The 20,649-nt window shown below is 32.4% G+C and overlaps 1 protein-coding gene across 1 annotated transcript in view; it reads left to right on the plus strand.

Moving 5' to 3' along the window:
* Nucleotides 1–20,072, plus strand: part of LOC111055011 (organic cation transporter protein) — a 32,606-nt gene extending 12,534 nt beyond the window's left edge. Inside the window, exons 2-10 of the mRNA XM_022342152.2 lie at nucleotides 1,356–1,467; nucleotides 3,339–3,534; nucleotides 4,956–5,059; nucleotides 6,937–7,094; nucleotides 9,206–9,374; nucleotides 11,228–11,464; nucleotides 12,710–12,924; nucleotides 15,234–15,424; nucleotides 18,379–20,072. Of these exons, the coding sequence (XP_022197844.2) occupies nucleotides 1,356–1,467; nucleotides 3,339–3,534; nucleotides 4,956–5,059; nucleotides 6,937–7,094; nucleotides 9,206–9,374; nucleotides 11,228–11,464; nucleotides 12,710–12,924; nucleotides 15,234–15,424; nucleotides 18,379–18,600 (1,604 nt within the window). The 3' untranslated portion in view covers nucleotides 18,601–20,072. The remainder of the gene's footprint in view (nucleotides 1–1,355; nucleotides 1,468–3,338; nucleotides 3,535–4,955; nucleotides 5,060–6,936; nucleotides 7,095–9,205; nucleotides 9,375–11,227; nucleotides 11,465–12,709; nucleotides 12,925–15,233; nucleotides 15,425–18,378) is intronic.
* Nucleotides 20,073–20,649: the final 577 nt, after the last annotated feature.

Below are 20,649 nucleotides of genomic sequence, written 5' to 3' on the forward strand. Positions count from 1 at the left end.
TGACATTATTTCAAGAAAGTCATGATTCTTGAAACATTATGTAACATAGTCTCTCCGCTAGTTGACTCACTCTATTTTATCGATATCACACCAAGCTATACTGGTAGATTATTCTATAACAAGCTACCGCTCATGCTGAAAAGAATTGAAAATACCCAGACATTTAAAAACAAATTGAAAAAGTATTTAATTAATGCAGCTTTTTATAGCTTACAAGAGTTCCTCTCAGATTGAACTAGCTTCAAAGAATTGAAATATAACGAGTAACTAGAGTAGGGCTGTATTATCGACTTATATGTTCACTTGACTATTCCGTATGGATTGGTGATTTATACACTTTGACTGTTCTGTACTGCATGGAATTGAGTATTCATAAGAATGACTTGTCTTATACTCCCTCCTGGAGTCTCCAAGACGAAATCTTAAAAAAAAATAGATAAAAGGTAGTTCCATATTTTTTAAAATGTATGAATTCAGGGCTATTTTCTTCTATTTATAGAATAGAATTAAAGTACCCTTTAAAATTAAAAAAGTAATAAAACAATTTGTATTCTTGTTTTATTATTCTATTAATTTTAAAGGGTACAATAATTATTCTATTCTATAGATAAAAGGTAGTTTACTTAATCTGATAAACTACCTAATACCCACTTTAATACTACATAGTAGGTACTAAAGTATGTAAAGTCTTCTGAATTAATACCTACGGTATATTATGAGAAATATATTCGCTATATGTTATTAGAGCTCATATTTATAATTCTCTAAAATCAATGTACCTGGAATACAATTTATTCTCTAAAATATACTCTTGAGAAATGAACGTCAAGCAAGGATTGGAATAATCACTTTGCAATAATGAACTATTGCAAAATAACAGTGAAATACTATTGTAACGGTAAGTTATCTACTGAAGGATACCCAATCTAACAAAATTCCTACACAAAGCGACCAAAGTATGTGCTTAGACGATAGCTCTGTTATTAATAACTACCTTTAGTATTATCAGCAATATTGTTGTTTATTGACTGATTGATGCGCATAAAAATTCACCTTGAATGTACTTACCCTGCAAGTTTTCCTTAGTCATTATGAACAACAATAATTTGGAGTGGAGACAGGAATTCTAATTATTTAATGTTAATTTTGTATCAGTACCATGTTACCATTGAAATTTTAAGCTGATAATTGATCTCCGCTCCTGAACGTGGTTGTCAGTGATGGAGAATTTTCACATCTGTAGAAATTGGTTTGTATATACCTACTTCAGGCCTTGAAATGATTAGGTACTAAAAATAACTGTAACTATTTATTACTAAATATTTGGGTCTCTATACTGAAAGTTTATTTTTTAGGTGAATTTGGATCGTATCAATGGCGACAATTTCTGCTGCTAATTTTGGGGGCAACAACAGCAGGTCTACACATGTTGTCTGTTGTTACCGTGGCTGCTGTACCTGAGCACAGGTATAGTCTAAAGGAAACTTTTCTTTTTTTCGATAAATGATTAAGTGATCAATTACTACCGTACAGAACAGAAAAACATATAATTATTCAATATTATGGTGAAGAAATATCTCAGAAATTTTCGGACCGTCTGAGTATATAATTTGTATTTATGGAGAAGGTTTATAGCGCGCTGTATTAGATATAATTTCTAGAATAATAAGTAATCTTCAGTTCTTAGATGAAGATTATAGGGACTATATATTTTATTTAAAAAACACTTGAATGAGTAGTTTGATAACTTATTCATTCATATTATTCATATTGGAGACTGTTCAAGTTTCAATAGACAGTATTTTCATTTTCATGATCCAATAAATTTGGTCAATGAAAATAATTGATTCGGTATTGCAATTTAATTTCAGTTGCATAGTTAAAAAATTCGTCCTTTTTTATTTCTACTCGTATCTTTGAACAATATAATAATTTGAACAGTCTCCAGCATTGTCGCGATCTCCTGATCATAATATTATTTCTTGTTAAGCGAATCACAAAAATAATTTGAAATTGAAATGAAATGAAATGAATTTATTTCCAAATACAAAAAATATTTTTACAAACATGATATTCATTAAATTACAATAGTTTTTGGCGTGACTGGAAGAAGAAGCCTTGAGCTCCAGCCACGAAAATTTGTGAAATTAAGTTGCTTTCCATGACGAAACACTATATAATAACTTTGTTGAAGTTCTGATACTGTGTTACTTTTAAATATTTGAATCAACTATCTACTTGTAAATATTTGAAATAACAATCCATAGCAAACATATTAAAAAATAAGGCTACAAAACAGCATTTAGAACCAACAACAACTTGAAAACCCAACTAAAAATACGGAAGATTTGAAAAAACACCGTTTTATAAACTAAAATGTAATTCATGCTCGAAATTCTATATTGGACAGACCGGCCGTAGCTTCAAAATAAGATACAATGAGTACATAAAAGAATTAAATTCAAATTCAGAATCCACATATGCAGAACATTTAATAGCCACAGGACACACTCACAAAACATACAGACAGACATTGAAATCCTACACATTCTTCAAAAAAGCCAGAGACTCAACACACTAGAACAATACGAAATTTTCAAATACCTCAAAAATGATAAATCCAATTTAATAAATGATCAAATAAACTTCAAATCGAATGTAATATTTTCCCACATTTTGGCCAAACAGTCCAACCCATAAGAGCATGCGCCCCTGGTGTCAGGCTGATGAAGCTCCTTTTCAGGAGTGAAATGCATTCCTCAATACTCCAACAAAAGTAAGTGTTTTTTCAAATATTTACAGGTAACACAGTGTCAGAACTTCAACATAGTTAATAATTTGTGGATCATACGTGGCTCATCAGGTTTGTACAGCTACTGGATACTCATGGAAAATTATCATGGCTTATAAAACCTCACAAATCTAAGATTGCAATTCATTTGAGTAACTCTAACCCTCTTTATTTATTCATAAATAACTATTATAATTTAGCAGAATTCCATCAATACATATTTATCATAATATTATTATATCACATTACGGCCCGGTATTGTTCTTTTTCTATCTGAGTATAAATGGATTCACAGCATTCACACTATAAACAGAGATATTGTGGAATTGTTCTATATAAAGTTCAAATAAAAACGATATTGTCAGTTCCACTTAATTTATTTGAGCCAAGTTTCAATGCCCTAAGTTATCATTTTCAGTGATCTATCCAGAAGAGACCATGATATGAACACGATATAACTCAAATAACTCTTTAAAATCTTGAATTAGGACAAATCTTGAATTCCAGTTCTTCAAATACTGTAGGTAGGCCTATATTTCATTTTCAGATGTGCGATCCCAGATCTGGATGAGAATAGCACAAATTATTTTGATAATAGCGACCTTTTTGCCTTATGGATACCAACACTGTCAAATGGAAATCAAGATCCATGCCACTATATCGACTACAACACCAATGAAACGGAGAGCTGCAGCAAATGGATGTATGACACCACTTATTACAAGTCATCTAGAGGAATGGAGGTGAGCATAAGCTTTTTAAGATAAATAAAATGGACTTACTTTTAAATTTTAACTCTCCTCATACTTCGAATATGAATAAACAAACTCAATCAGTCCAATTTGAAATATTTAATTATTAGGTAATATTGATTCTTATTCTGATTTTCAATATGCATTAGTATCTGAATTTATTCGAGATAATTCTATGAAAATTCGTTAAAGGAACAGTTTTGAGCTAGGCCTGTTGGTCCTTTTCTGATCATGTATATGATTTGTGTACTATGGAAAATGGAATATAAGTTGAATAAATAAATGAAAAAAATAATGATAGTTCCTTTCATATAATTTCGATGATACAGTATTGAAATATGAATAAATGAATACTGCAGTAAATCTATTGGGATAGTGGAAATGAACTTGAAAAATAGAAATAATTAAAACACAATAACATTATTATCAAGTATTCTTTTTTCATATTTTTGAATCACAACTACACAAAGAGTATATTTAATGTTTCAATAATTTTAGTAGCCCTGTATTAGTAACGTCTGGTAATAGAAATGAGCTATTATGACTTTGTTATACAGAGTAATACAAAACAAACATAAGCTAATGGGATCTATGCTAATCAAACTTCAATCAGCCTCACTGCACTCTTTGAATCTGTTGATGAGTGAAATACCTTTATTGAGACTCCAACTCCAAAGCTTTCTGGAGAGGAGTACGGTAGATTGTTGTAATCCAATGGTGTTCTGAGAGTATTCTATAATATTTATCAACATATTATTTCCTCCAACATAATATTTTATAACTTCTCAACATTTTATTTTTTATTTATTTATTTATAATTTTTACAAAGTAGCACTGATTGGGAGAGAAAAACTAAGGATACTCCTTGTACCATTTTTCTCCCAATTTAGATAACATTTTAAAAGTCCAAGATAGGGTTATGGTTTCACTTTTCTAAAATTTAGTCCATTTTCACTAAAAAAAAACAACGAAAACTAAGAATTTTAAATTTTGATGGTTAAAAACAAAATAAAAAACAAAAATATTACACTCAAATCACCATTAATTGGAACATTTTTGCGTAATTTGACATAATTATTTAGAGCCATATGATATCATTGAAAGAGTATCAAATTAAATTAGTATCAAACATAATAATATTTCCTCCAAAACTTTCTAGAGAGGAGTACGGTAGGGTATCATTGTAATCCAATGGTGTTCTGAGAGTAAGCTAATCTATAATTATGTCTCAACATTTTGTTTCTACTCCAGTGGAACTTTGTTTGCTTGAATTCTGTTAATAAGTAAAATACCTTTATTGAGGTTTCTCTAACTCCAAAAATTTCTGGAGAGGAGTAGGGTAGGGTATCGTTGTTATCCAATGCGGTTCTGAAAGTAGTCCACAATATTTCTCAACATTTTCTCTATTCCAGTGGAATTTTGTTTGCGCAAATCGGTGGAAGAGCGCAGTGACACAGTCTTCCTACATGTTCGGAGTCTTCACCGGAGCAGTCACTCTGGGGAGCATGGCTGATAAGTAAGTCACTTTATTCATTCTAATAAAAATATAATTAAGTATGAGTACAATAAAAATTATCAAATTCCCTCTATTTTATTATAACAAACTAGTTTTAACTCTTTAAGAGCCATTTGCAAGTGCAGATGAAAATTATTATGTAATATGTAAGTGATTCACACTTGAAAATAGCTCTTGAAGAGTTCAACATAGTTGTGTTGTAATAAAATAAAGGTACTTGATAATCTTTATTATGTTACAATAACCAGTATCGCTATATAAAAAGGAAAGTGGACACTGAGTATACAGGGGTATTGCTTTCATGAACACATTTTGGTTTCGAGATCACCAAATAATAATGAAGAATATTTGATTAGGTAAGTTTCATGTCTCAAAGACGTCTTATCATTCAAGTTCTCTTATTTGTTTCATCAATCAGTAAGCTATTTTAATTGTAATTTTGGAAGTATACAATAATGATAGACTATCTTCTTGATACTGGTATGAATGTTTCTTTATCATGCTATACAATTTACGGTGCAATATAGTTGTGAATTCTACTTCTACACTAATTATTATCAATAATTAAAATACACTAATTTACACTAATAATGAATATCTACACTAATAATTATAATTGCTACCATAATTATGTTCGAATGTAATAACTTCAATGAATCAACGTATATCAACTGAACATTGTGCAAACTATTTGCTAAATTTCAAAGTCATTGTTGACTTCAAAAAATGAGTATTTGGTAGAAAAAATAGAGTTGGGGAAAAATGATTGAAATACGGATTTTCATTATTCTTTTTTAAGATTAGATTTCCGTCTCCTGCCCTTTTTCCTCTAGCATGTGTGTTTCCCCACCTGATCGAACCCTCATAGGTTGCTATGGTCACTTGATCTGTGAATTTCCTCCGGTTTCAATATTCTTAAAAATCAATTTTTATTTTTGAATCAGAACGATTTTGTACTTTTTTGGTGGATTGACTTCTTCATTTTGTACACTTGTTGGACTTTGAAGTACAATAAATTATCATTTGACAGGTCGCCGATTTGGAGCTCCCCCCACTCCATCGATTTGATGGTAGCCACGCCCCTTAGCCTTTTATTCACATGCTATAGGTGGATTTTGTGAAAACATATTCTCCCTCCGGCTCAGCCACTACCTCCGTAAACAAAGCCGTAGTGCATTCGTGTGACGTCAGCACAGGAAGGGCTCCTACACCAATAGAAACACTAGCTGATATAGATCAGCTGAAGTCAACGAATTTTTATTGGTGTAGGAGCCCTACCTGTGCTGACGTCACATGAATAATGCACTACACGGCTTTGTTTACGGAGGTAGTGGCTCTGCTCCCCAGGAACTTTTTCGCCTTTTAATGAATAGACTACTTGAGGCACCTCAATCTCCTGAGATGCTGACCATCCCCAAAAGTACTGTATTCCATTAATCTTCAAAATGTGTTTTTTAATCATGCTCTTGTCCCTAAATCATTACATTATTAGGCCTACTTATCCATTAAGATCCTATTTTACTATTATTTGAGTTACAATAATAAATTCAATTCCTCCACTTATGAGAAGTAATAAAGGATGATAACAAAACGTTGTCAAATTGACAAGCCGAATCATTCAAAATATTGATATTTTCACAATATTTCCATAAGTATGCTATCATTAACTCCAAACTGTTCAGTTCAAATTTGCAATTGGAAGATTTTTAGGTTGAAGCCTGTTGTTTTCAAACTTCATTGTGATAAATATTGCCAATTAATAAAAATATGAAAAAATATATGTTCATGCACACTAATATAAGTGTTGGGAAGATTCTGTATTGACTGCAATGCAATCTAGTTTCATGCTTCATGTTTCTAAAAAACTTCTGTTATAGATATGGGCGCAAAATAATATTCTACATATCAGCTATTTTCCAGCTTCTGTTTGGAGTTGGCGTCGCGTTTGTTCCGGAATTCTACAGCTACTTGGTGGTCATGTTCTTCTATGGTCTTTTTGGATCAGCTGGGTCTTACATTACTGGATTTGTCATAGGTGAGCACATTAAACAAAATCTCATTTTATCTCTCACAATAAAGTATACTATTCAATTTTGTCAAAGATCTACAGCTGCGATTACATCAAAGTTGTCAAAAAAATTGTCTAGAAATAGCTTTCAACAATTTATTTGTCAATTTTTTTATAGAAAACAAGTATCTGTTGTCAAACAATGTAGAGCATCAAAAGTTGTCAATTTTTTGGTTTCGGGATTCAGCTGATTCGGGAAGATGGCTGGTCGAGAATCAGCCAATTGGAGAGCTTCCTTCCCTGCCGACTCGTCTGAAAACGCCTCGTGTGGCTCGGCTCTTACACAGTATAGATTTGAACAATCGATAGGACACTAGATATACGTAATAATTGGAAAAATAATTGGAATGATTTACTTTTTTATATATATTTACCATACAGTACCCTTTATTATTACAAGACATAATTATATTGTTGGTTGATGTTATTCTGGTGCTGTATTCATGGAATAAAGCATAGGCTACTATAGTGAGGTCCACGTTATAATAGCAGTGTAGGAAGATAGGAGAAAAGGGTTGCCAGATCTCATCAGCCTTGCCACCCCAACAGCTGATACTAGTATATCTGATGAATTCAACTGTTCATTATTGCTGAAAATAGCTAATCATATTTTATTTGTCAAGAAAATGTATTTTAAGATGTTATAATAAATTTTCATGATTGAGATTAAATATTTTGCAAATTGGTTGAATTTCTACATTGTTGATAAACGATGTGGCAACATCGCAATGCGTGAAAGAGATAGCACCATCTGCTTTGTTGAACGATGGACAAGGATAGCAACACCATTGCAAATCACACACTGCCATTATAACGTGGACCTCACTATAATAGCCTAAATTCTGCTATTAATAAAATAATCATCATGTAGCCCTGTAGAAATTTAAATATAAAGTAATTGATATGTGATAATTACTGGAATATTGGCGTCTTGAAAAATAAAAATAATGTTGAATATTATTGAAAATATTTTTCTGTTAAGTGTGAAGTTTTCAGCTCAAAAATTTCCAGTTTCATTCAAAATTCAGACTTTTTGAATAATTACTACCAGTTACGGTTCTAGATTTTTTGATTTTAGACCCTAATAGTACATATTTGATTCAAAATTCACTTGTTTATCTGAGTATAGAAGAGCGTAAATTGTTTTTTGAAAAGTGAAAGTGACATAACCAACATTTTTATTTGGAAAGTGTAGTATAAATTGGAAATGGGATAGTTTTGGGCATGAGCCTGTTGTGCCTTCTCTCATGTTAAGAATTTGTACACAATGTGATAAATAAATAAATAAATAAATAAATAAATAAATAAATAAATAAATAAATAAATAAATAATAAATAAATAAATAAATAAATAAATAAATAAATAAATAAATAAAAAATAAATAAATAAATAAATAAAAAATAAATAAATAAATAAATAAATAAATAAATAAATAATAAATAAATAAATAAATAAATAAATAAATAAATAAATAAATAAATAATAAATAAATAAATAAAATTATTGTATTGTGTGAAGGAAGCAAAATGAATTTCCACCTATTGTCTCCATATATAAATAGATGTCTAATAAATAGTTGTCCTGTTCTAGTTCTCGTACAAATTATTGTATTGTGAATGAATTTGCAAAATGAATTCATTGCAAAATGAATTTCCACCTATTGTCTCCATATATAAATAGATGTCTAATAAATAGTTGTCCTGTTCTAGTTCCTGTACAAATTATTGTATTGTGTGAAGGAAGCAAAATGAATTTCCACCTATTGTCTCCATGAATAAATAATAATAAATAGATGTCTCCTAAATAGTTGTCCTGTTCTGGTTCTCCTAAATAGTTCTCCTGAATAGTGGTCTCCTAAATAAATAATAAATAGATGAATGAATAGAATACTGTTTTATTGAAAAGTTTTATAAAAGTCAATGGAAGACAGTAATAAGCTGAACTAATTCATACTCGCAAAGAGCCTAATCGTGAACACACAGCAGTAAAATGTTTTGTGTATTGTACAACATTGTGGAATAGACAAATAAACTTGCTCGACTGATTTGATTGATGTTTCTCTTTTGATTCGATTTAGCCATGGAAATCGTGGGCCCATCAAAGCGTACCGCGGTTGGATTGACGTTCCAGGGCATGTTTGCCCTAGGAGTGATGCTTGTAGCTCTGTGGGGAGCCCTGATACCCGACAGGGTGATTCTCCAAGTTGTTTACGGACTACACAGCCTTATGTTGGTCGGGCATTGGTGGTAAGCTATAATTGATAGCAAATTCAAAATTGGTTCCCTTATTTGCCTTACATATTTCCACAAATAATATATAGTGCTTTTCAAATAGGGACTATAGACCACATGGCAACCCTGTAGCATTGAGGAAGTAGAATAATTAATAATTATTACTTATTTTGTCTGTGCCTGTAGTTTCTTCGGATGGAGATCCAAGTCTCAACTTATTTTATACAGACTATAGTGAGGTCCACGTTGAAATGGCAGTGGATAGAGACAGGAGAGGCCACTGGTTTACAAGGCCAGCGTCTAGACCACTAGACCACGGCTCCTCCACATAACTGAGCAGTATAAATCGAAAGACCCCCTTCGTAGGTCGTTCAGCGAAGCAAACAGTACATCTTCTCTGCTGTTCCAACTACCAGGGCCGCATAACGCAGTAGTAGTATATTGTGGTGATACAGTAAGGTCAGCATTATCAGTATTATAATGGTAGTGGAGAAAGATAGGAGAACAGAGTTGCTGATTTTCTGCCTTGCCAATGCCTATTATAAAGGATATCTGATGTAATATTAACTGTTATACTCTTGTTAAAAATTATCAATTATAATTTATTTGTCGAAAAAAATATTTTTCAATGAATGAATAATTGATATTGAATATTTTGTCAATTAATTATATTTTTACATTGTTCAAAAATTATCTTATATTTCCTTAATATTGTATGAGTCAAAAAATAATATAAGGAATGAGAGACTAACACAATGATGAAAATTAAAGGGATGAGAAAATAACACAATGATAATTATGAGCTATAGTGTGGTTCATGTTATAATGGCAGTGGATAAAGATAGAAGAATAGCGATGCCAATTCTCTGCATTGACTAATTATATTTCTACACCGTCAAAAACATAATTGTCATCGTTGTGGACCTAGAAAAGGATAGTACCATCGGCTTTGTCGAATGATAGTCAAGGATAGCAAAACCGAAGTTGATCAAATACTGTCATTATAACGTGGACCTCATTATAGACAGTGTATGGTCTAGTGCGTAGGGACTTGAATAGCAGAAAACTACAGATAATTATAATTTAAAATCATCATTGAATATAAGGTATTAAAACCGAAAGGATTCAAGTTATTCAAACTATTAACCTTCAAAGTTAAAAATAGTCTCTAGGTTTAAGCCTTAGATTAGTTTTAATAGGAGGAAGTTAACCCTGTAGGCACTAGGCCTACTTCAATGTTAATCATTTTTGTTACTTTTTATACCATCTATTATTATTAAGAAATTCAATACAGCCTATATTGCTCTAGTTGATTAAAGTTTCCTGCATGTGGTTAGAAAGAGTGACTGCCTATATAGTGGTTTATATCCACTATAGCTGGGCGTAGTTTCCAAATGATAGCAATATTGATCAAATACTGCCATTATAATGTGGACCCCACTAAAGTTGATAGATTTAGTGTTGTATCATAGAGGGAAGATAGCATAAGAAGATATCTCATGGTATAGGGAGTTCATGTTCCAAATTTCAAGCTGATTTTTGTTTGCTCAAGGTGATTACTGTCAACTATTATCTATTATTACTGTCTTAGCCGGGTGATGTACTTATTCTTTGGAAGAGATCATAAGATTGACAAAACATATACATAATTATTATGTTATACATACAAAAGTTGCTAATACTAAACTTAGTTCTAATTATGATACCACACTATAATAATATGTGTCGGGGTGTAAAATTATAGATTATTAAAATCTATAATAGAACTCAAATGGAAAGGAACTACTGTTCTACTCGATTGGATAATCATTTGGTAAACAAAATTAAAGGCCATTTTATATCCTAGAACATTAATCAATTTTCCACAGGCTAATTGACGAGTCCCCCAGATGGCTATGGTCACAGGGGAGGTACTTGGAAGCTGTGACGATAATAGAGAAAGCAATCAAGATTAATGGTGGAGTCGACACGGAACTGGACAAAACAAAGTTTTTGTCAGGCAGGAAATACGCGAATGTAAACCAAGAGCAGCAGACATACAGTGTTTTAGACATGTTCCGCACACCCAAGCTACGTCTCAAGTCGTTGAATACTGGATTGAATTGGTATGTATTTCTAGAGAATCTCTATAATTTATTATCTTCAAAAATATATTACAAAGAAAAGGTGCAAATAATGTGAGAAACAAAGGTATTGAAGAACAAATAGAAATATGCCTGAATTCTAATTAATCTTAATTTTATAAAATAAAGCGAAGGCAAAAATGAATATTGAAATTGAAGAGAGGGAACATCTTCGAGTTGGCCTTCCATAATAACAGGATCAGAAAGTGAGGGAAGATTACTTTTGTCTCATGATTAATTTCTTCTGTATTATTCTTGGAGTGCGAAAACCTCCGACTTAAACAGAAATTTTGACTATATTTTTCAAAATTGTTTAAGAAATAGTAAGGGCTATGCCTGATTTTTCTTCCACTAGGTTTTTCTCATTAAATGAGATAGATAAATGATGAAAACTAAACTTCTCAGATGCCAAGATATTCAGCATGTCTTCTGCTTTCTAAATTATTATCAATTTCACATTGTACCAATCACTTCTTTACTTTGTTAGATATAACTCTAAGTTAATTAATTTCTTATTTCACCAAAAATAATAGTCATTGTAGGCGTATGTAAAATGACAGTTTTTTAATGAAAATTCAAAGTAGTTATGTTTTTTATACAAAGATTAATAATAATACTGAATAATTCATCGTAATATGCATATGCTCTGTATTTCTATCATATATCTTTCAGTTTTCTCTTCTGTATCCTGTTTTTTTCTGGGGGGGGGAATAAATTATTTTTTCGGACTATTTTCAACTCTATCTGAATTTTCATATTTATTCAAATATTTTAGTGAAACTTTGTAATTTATTTTAATATTTTAGTTGAGCTTTGGAATTGATTTGTGTTATTTGGCTTTATCTTCAATCCTCCAAATTTCAAAATAATATATTCATAATTTATTTCTTCCGCAGTATTCTTTGAGTGGAAAAACTTTAAGCATGAACAAAAATTTGGAAAAAAGACCTGAGAAAATTGAAGTATATTTTTCAAAATTAATTTGAAAATAGTGAGAGCCTGTTTTTCTTCCAATGTGTATTTTTGTCATTAAAAAATGTGGATAATGTTTCTGAAACTAAATAGAAGCTTCTCTTCAAAAGAATATGATAGATGAATGGTTGTCAATCTGCAATGTTTTCGTTGGGTTTTATTTTTTGCAGTGAAGTTTGAATTCAAGTGGATGTAATTTATAGTGAATAGTCAATACCGATCGGTATATTTCTTAAGACATCTTTTCTTCTCCAGGTTCGCAAACAGCCTCGTATACTACGGCCTATCGCTGAACGCGGGCAAACTGTTCGGCAACCCTTACCTGGTGCTGTTTATCCTGGGTCTCGTGGAGATTCCCAGCTACTTCGTGTCGACCGCCCTGCTAGATCGGACAGGGCGAAGGTGTCTCACTTCCACATTCATGCTGCTTGGAGGACTAGCTTGCATGGCCGCAGCGCTCATTCCGAGAGGTACCGTATTGGGTTCCGTAGAGGTTCCGTATTGTATGTTGTAGGCCTATATCTAGCCACTGTAACACAAGAACGTTGAAATAATGTTTAAAACACGTTATACCTTAACGTTGGAAAAAAGAAAAAAAATGTCTATGCCGAATCAGTGTAATTTTCAAAGCTGAAAGTCTGTTGAGTAAACATTGGAACGTGGTTGGAAACACATTGAGAACGAGGATGATGTCGAAACTATCCATAAAGAATAATGATTGTAACGATGAATAAAACCCATTGAAAAGTGGTTGAAATATAACATTGATAAATTCAACCTCCAACGGCTATTCAACCGTAACAACCAAATTTTAACGTTGAAAAAACATTTTGTGCTACCTGAGAGAGTATGTATAAGAGAGTACTTCTACCAGAGTCTGTGGAAAAATTGAATTGAAATATTTTTAAAGTGCTACAGTCCCACGTGGACCTTGTCCTCCTCAACAATTCGCCTGTAATCATCTCTATCATTCGACGTAGCCTATTACAATTAAGTTTGTTTAACGGCAATAAAAATATTCTTATTCATCTCGAGCACTAGCTCGCCTCCTCCACTTTTTCACTCCCAAGCACGTCAGATCTCTCTCCACATCTTGAAGCCAGCGAGTTCTGGGGCGACCTCTTCTCCTGGTTCCTTCCATTCGTCCAACAAGAATCTGTCTCTGTGTTCTGTTCTACTCCATTCGTTTTACATGGCCCAGCCAGCTAATCTTCAAGACTTTATATACCTTACTGCATCCCTCCTTTGCAAATTGGTATTGACTTCTGCATTGTTTCTTATTCCTCATTCTCCTTCTTCATAAATATTGAACCATGTATTCTTTTCAGTCATTTTCCTTTCAGAGATCCTCAATAGAATGCATTAATGTTCTAAGAACTAAGAACCCATGCTTCACAGCCTTCATGTGTCAGAGTTTAGTCAATTTTCATTTTAGTACACTTTGATATGAATGAAAAAGACTAAGATATTGTCAAAAAATCACAGATTTATTGATACATAGAAAGACCGGCTTCAGTTATTACACCATCGTCAATCTCTGATAAACTTTGATCTGACCACTTAGACTCTGATCAGTTTATCAGAGATTTCACCATTGTCAATATCTGATAAACTTAGATCTGACCACTTAGACTCTGATCAGTTTATCAGAGATTGACAATGGTGTAATAACCGAAACCGGTCTTTCTAAGTATCAATAAATCTGTGGTTCTTTGACAATGTCTTAGTCTTTTTCATTCAATTTGAATAATTACCACAATATCAACTTCTCAACTACACAAAAAACTTTGATATAAGTCTAGATTCCATTATATTTTTGCTTGCGTAATATGTTCTGCTGCCTTGTTCAATAGATTCTTCTTCTAATTTCACTGCTGAAGTTGTTACCCACATCGAGCTCTGTGCCGAGATACATCTACACGGAATTTCTCTACATTTTCAAATGAAGAGTTTAAAATGCCAATTTAATTTTTTATTTTCCCTTGATAAAAAAGTAAGTTCTTGTTTAACAAAGTATTCGAAACGGAATTAACCGAAATTAAAACGATTTTATAGATAAAAAAATGACACGTAATTTGAGCAAAAGCATAGATTATTGGATTGAGCATAACATATTCTTTAAACTAGTTGTATAAAGTATAATATTGTATCCAACAAGCATTGTTACTAAAAACATTAAGCAATGGTTTTTCTATTTTAACGTTCTTGAACCAGGTATTGTAAATGTTCCCACATCATCTTACAGGATTATTTTTATTGTATTGTTTTATGTATTCCCTTTGTGAAAGATTCATTGCCATGATGGCCTCAAGACGTCACAGTGGTTAATTGGATACTACTTTGTCATATAGTTTGTACTTTTCTTAAGTTTTTAATTTTTTTCTGAGCCTTTGAGACTTTTGTATATTGGTGTAATACTTTCTTTAGCTCTATTTAATTTGTATATCTCTTCTTACTTGACTAGAATTGAAGCAGAATAAGTTAACCGCAACTCACTTCCGGCACAAGGACTCTTATGCCGAATATTACATTGATAATTATTGTTGTGCAAGTTACAATCAATGTCTATTTGTAGGTAATTGTATATTGCATACTTTAGTGATTGTATTGTACAAGTATTTGTATGTGATTTTTGGCAATAAATTCAATTCAATTTATATGGGAAATATAGTAGGAAATATTTATTCTGTACATGAACTTGTGATATCAGGTTTTCTCATTAATTCAAGTTGTGGGAATATTGTTTTTGTACATCATTTCCTTCAACGTCTGTTGACAGTTTCCGACTTGGGTAGTATGTTGGCAACAGCAGTGGTGTTCTTCGGCAAGTTCTGTATATCGGCCTCGTTTGCAATAATCTACAACTACAGTGCAGAGCTGTTTCCCACTGTGATCAGGAACACAGCCATGGGTGTGGGCAGCATGTGTGCCCGCTTCAGCGCTACACTCACTCCCCTCATATCACTCATGGTACGTCGCACATTATTTAATTATTTACTCAAGCTAATATCGATTACAGTAAAATAGTAAGTATAGTTTCTAATAGTCTTAGAAATACAAGAGGTAATAATTAACAGGAAGTGGAACAGTTTCTATCGCTGAAGTATTTATTCAATACGGTACCTTCCTTCAGTAAAGTAGCATCCTTCCATCCTTTCCTTCTCTTCCATCAGTTAAAAAGCTACTTCCATTCAAAGTATGATTTTCATCGGCCTAATCGAACTGAAATAATTTGAAAAATATTTCAATATATCTCTCATGGTGGGATACAAGGGACGTGATTATGATTATGATAGAATGATGATTAATTTCATGCTTATGAGACGTAAGAATCAACAAAAAGTCAAACAGCTTCTATCGATTGACTTTTATTCAATTTCCTTGCATCAGTAAAGAAAGCTACTTCCATTCAAGGATTAAGATTCATCGAAAAACTGATTAAATCAGTTAACAGAATTTTTTTTAAATCATTTCCTGTTTTTTTCAACTCCCATCATTATCAATTGGTATTTTCTCACCTACATTAGTTTAAAGGTTTTTGTGAGCTTTATAATTTATTAATCTGTTCAATTCAATTCAATTTATTCATAACACACAAAAATAAAATGAGAAAAACATAATAATACAATAATTTATAATAAAATAAGGGAATGTTTGAATGAATGTCCTTTTTTCAATTCAGTTTATTTCCAAAAAACATAATACACGAATAAGAAATACAATATACAACATATTTTGGAATCCCCCTACTAGACTATCCATCTGTGTGTAGGGGGGGGGGAGTTCCACTTTATACATAATAAGCTTAATCTGCTCATAGAAGTAAATAATAGAGAATACACTTATATTATGGATGTATTATTAATATTCTGATTATAAAATAGATAATATATTGTGCTGATGTATATTTAAGAATGAGTATGTAGGAATATGTATGTAGGAATATGTATGTAGGAATAAGTATACTTAATACCTTGATTGATTAAAAGAATAAATAAAGAAGAAAAAACAATATGTTTTTGAAGACCGCAGTGGCAGGGATTCCAGAAATTCTCAGAAGAGAGAATGAAAAAAAAGCATAAACCAGAAAGGCAAAACAGTCAAATCGGTTATATCAATGATAAAATAAATACCAATCAATTGTCTGGAAACCTTGAAGTCGTGTAGGTTACCAAGCATAACGAGATTGAAGTAGTTCTTCTGAAGCTTCCCAACCAATCTGGTACAGCCACCTGTCCACCCTCTTCCTAAACACTACCAAACTAAATGCCTCTGCTTCCCTAATCACCCCTGGCACATTTCTGTACAAGATATGGGCCAGGTATGAAGGATTTGTCAATTCAGAGCCGTGAGTCAGCTGAGGTATCTCAAAGCTGTAATTGGATCTGTGGCGAGTTGAGTAGCTATGGTTAACTGTTTTTCCCAGAAGTTCAGTTTTGTATTTTTTGATGTGGATCAACAAGGATTTAATAAAAAGTTGTCTAAAATTCAGTACGGGAAATTCGATAAACAATTGTATTGTTGGGTATCTAAAGTCTCTCTTTAAAATTGTTTTTATAATTGATCTTTGGGTGACTGCGAGAGGCTCAATGACTGAGGAGGAAGCCCCTCCCCAAGCTAGAATTCCATATAGTATTATAGATTGGACATAGGCAAAGTAAACTACTTTGCACTGATCCACACTCAGAACATTACTAAGCTCTGAAAATGCGTGAAGCAGCTTTCTGAGCCTATTCTTAGCACACTGGACATGTTGTACCCAGCTCATCTTGGAATCCAAGACAACGCCCAGGTATTTGTAATGATCAACGCGCTCAATCATACTACATAATTACATCCAGCAGACCTGGGATTATTACAAGAATGCATCGCTAGTATTAGAGAGCCTGGATCAGCTTGATTTCTTGTAACTATTGGCATAAACTTCGTTTTTTCCACATTTACTGTAAGGCTATTGTGATCAAACCAGTTCTTTATGTTTGACAAATCAATTGAAGCACTCATGTAGGCCTCCTCCCAAGTGCACCCAGTAGACACTAGTGCTGTGTCATCAGCAAACAGATACAACTCACCTTCAACTACTAGTTTTGACAGATTGTTGATAAAGATTAGGAATAGCAGTGGCCCAAGGGTGCTTCCCTGGACTACCCCATACTCAACATTCTCTTTATCACTATTTTCACCATTTATGCAAACTGATTGCTGTCGATTGTGAAAGTAACTCTTAAACCATCGGAGAGAGATATTTTTTATCCCCAATGATTCAAGTTTTTTTATTAAAATTCTCCTGTCAACTGTATCAAAGGCTTTTGCCAAGTCCAAAAAGGTTATCAGTACTTTTCTTCTTGATTTAATACTACTTGAGATAGCCCTAGACATATTGAAAAGAGTATCAGATGTATTTTTGGACTTTTGAAAACCATACTGTGAGTTGGAAATGAGATTGTACTCGTTTAAATACTTAGTCAGTTGTATTTTTATACACTTTTCGATTATTTTAGATAATGTTGCCAACAAAGAAATAGGTCTGTAATTGGAGAATATGCCTTTGGGGCCTGATTTATAAATAGGTATTACTCTGGCTGTTTTGAGAGCGCAAGGAAAGTGTCCAACCAGAATGCTTTAATATTCTAATTGGCAATAAATGAAATTGAAATATTGGCTTATACATACGTAGGGGATAGGAAATTCACGATTGACGCATCATTACGTCTGAACTACTAAACTGATTAACTTGACATTTTGCTTATAGATTCTTAATTTACCGAGGATAGTTATAGGCCTATTCTCAATTCTTCAAGATTTCATTACTATAAGTTTTCACAGTTTGTCAAATTTCTTAGTAGACCCTCGCGGAGCACGGGTTACCTGCTAGTTTACAATAAATGATTATATTTATTTCAATTTCATATTCAACTTTTCAGGACTCTTTCGATCCCCGCGTACCCACCGTGGTGTTCGCGACAGTGGCGCTGGTATCAGGCGCTCTCACTCTACTGCTGCCTGAAACCATGAACAAACCAATGCCACAATCGCTCGATGACGGAGAGAACTTCGGAGAGGGAGATACCTGCTGCTCCACGGGATGCTTCGGCAAGAAAACAAGCGGAACTTCAGTGCCTATGCAGGATCTCACACCGTTATGAGAAAATCAATTTCGAGCATCTTTTGAAGGATGAATTTCATCTGAGAAAGATGCAAGATGAAAGAATACATCTCGATTCAATACATCTTGGGTAGTCACCCTTCACGGCCTTCACTTCATTCGATTGAATGAATCTCGATATATATTCCTAAATTATGGAAACATAATAATGAATCTCGATATATATTCCTAAATTATGGAAACATAATAATGAATCTAGATTTGGCGTCTTCAAGAAGATATCAATATTGTATTGTATTACCATTGTATTGCCAATAACATATTGTATTGTATTGCCATTGTATTAACAATATTGTATTGTCATTACCATAATTGCAGGGTTGTACCAGCTCGGATGATAATCGCTATTACAGCATTACTTTATTCCTAAATTATGGAAACATAATAATGAATCTCGATATATATTCCTAAATTATGGAAACATAATAATGAATCTAGATTTGGCGTCTTCAAGAAGATATCAATATTGTATTTCATTGCAAAACTTTTGTTGCAATGGAATAAAGGGTACTTGACAGTTTTTTCATTGTGTTCTAATATTCAGTATAGCCAACCTAAAAGAGAAGAGTGAACATTTCAAGGAGATAACAATTTGCAGTAGGCTACACATAAAAAAGCTGCAAGATCTCACACTGTCATGGAGATAATGAATCTTGATTCATCTTCCTAAATTATGAAACATAATGAATCTAAATTAAGCATCTCATTTAAGACGTTATCAATAGGCGTTACCTATCTCTCTCTAGTAAAAATAGCTTGAAAGCTTAAAGTAGAAGTAGGCCTATATCAACTCGCAGTGAATCTGTTGATTATTATCACCTTGTTGTGATAAAGGCCACATGACACATATCAGTATATGTAGAATGGAGAAAGCAATGCCACAATGTGTCTTAGGAATATTAGGTATCTCACGTGTCCTTCAGATTGCCTTAAATGGAAATGGTATGTAGATTTTCTGGAAAAAGTTTTATATGAGAGAAAGTAAGTTAATTAGATTACAAATGAAGCTTTCCCAAAATGAAGATGCTGAACAAAATATTGCTTGAATTGCGTCAAGATTGCTAAAACTGTTATAACTTCTCGATCATGTCACTTTTGATTCTCAATACTGATTTGCATAACATAACATTCACATAATAATTATTGATTGAATCGTTTATTAAACTTTGTTGTAGTCCATATAGACACTGTGTATTCCTACGCGAATATTTAAAAAACATTTACTTTTTGATGAAAAATGAGAAATGCATGTTACTCCTAAAGAGGAGCTTAATCAGCCTGCCTGATGAGTTCTATCAAACTCTGGAGAAATATAGGCTATTTCAGATCTTTATATATAGAAACTGTGTATTCTATAATCACCTTGTATTATCCAATGTATGTTTTAGTTTTAGAAAACGAGCATTTGAAAAGATATCTTGATTATAACATTTATAACTTATTATTTAATCAGGGCAAAATGTGTCCAAGTATTGGATCTCTTCAAGAGCCAAAGGATATAATGTTAGAGCACTGCTATTGATTTGTTATAAAATCAATTTGCCAACATTAAGAAGTTAACGGCTAACATAAGATGTTAGCTTTAATTTTAAGATGTTAGCTTTTCAACATTAGATGTTAGCTTTTCAACATAAGATGTTAAAGCTTCAATTTTTAATGGCCTTGAACAAAAACCACCTCTAGCGATCAATAATATATTGATATGCGGGCTATGTATTTATATAATAAAACACTGAATAATTTTAAGTCATCAACACTCTTATTCTTACTAATTTCTTTCTCATAAGTTAGTACCTATATGTATATCATAGATAGAGCTAAATTATTTCCTAAATCTAAAAGTTTCTATTTCTTCTAAGAAACCTTAGTAGATTGAAAGATTTTATTTTATTTCTTTCTTCTATTTTCTAATCCGAAACAAGATCCATCTGTACATTCCTCAAGATTTTAATTAATAGACTTGAGATAAATTATTTATTGCAATTATATCGCTTCCATTGTCATTATGATTATTACTGAATAAACATGT

The sequence above is a fragment of the Nilaparvata lugens genome, chromosome 7 (assembly GCF_014356525.2).
Source record: "Nilaparvata lugens isolate BPH chromosome 7, ASM1435652v1, whole genome shotgun sequence".
In the NCBI taxonomy this organism is placed as follows: domain Eukaryota; kingdom Metazoa; phylum Arthropoda; class Insecta; order Hemiptera; family Delphacidae; genus Nilaparvata; species Nilaparvata lugens.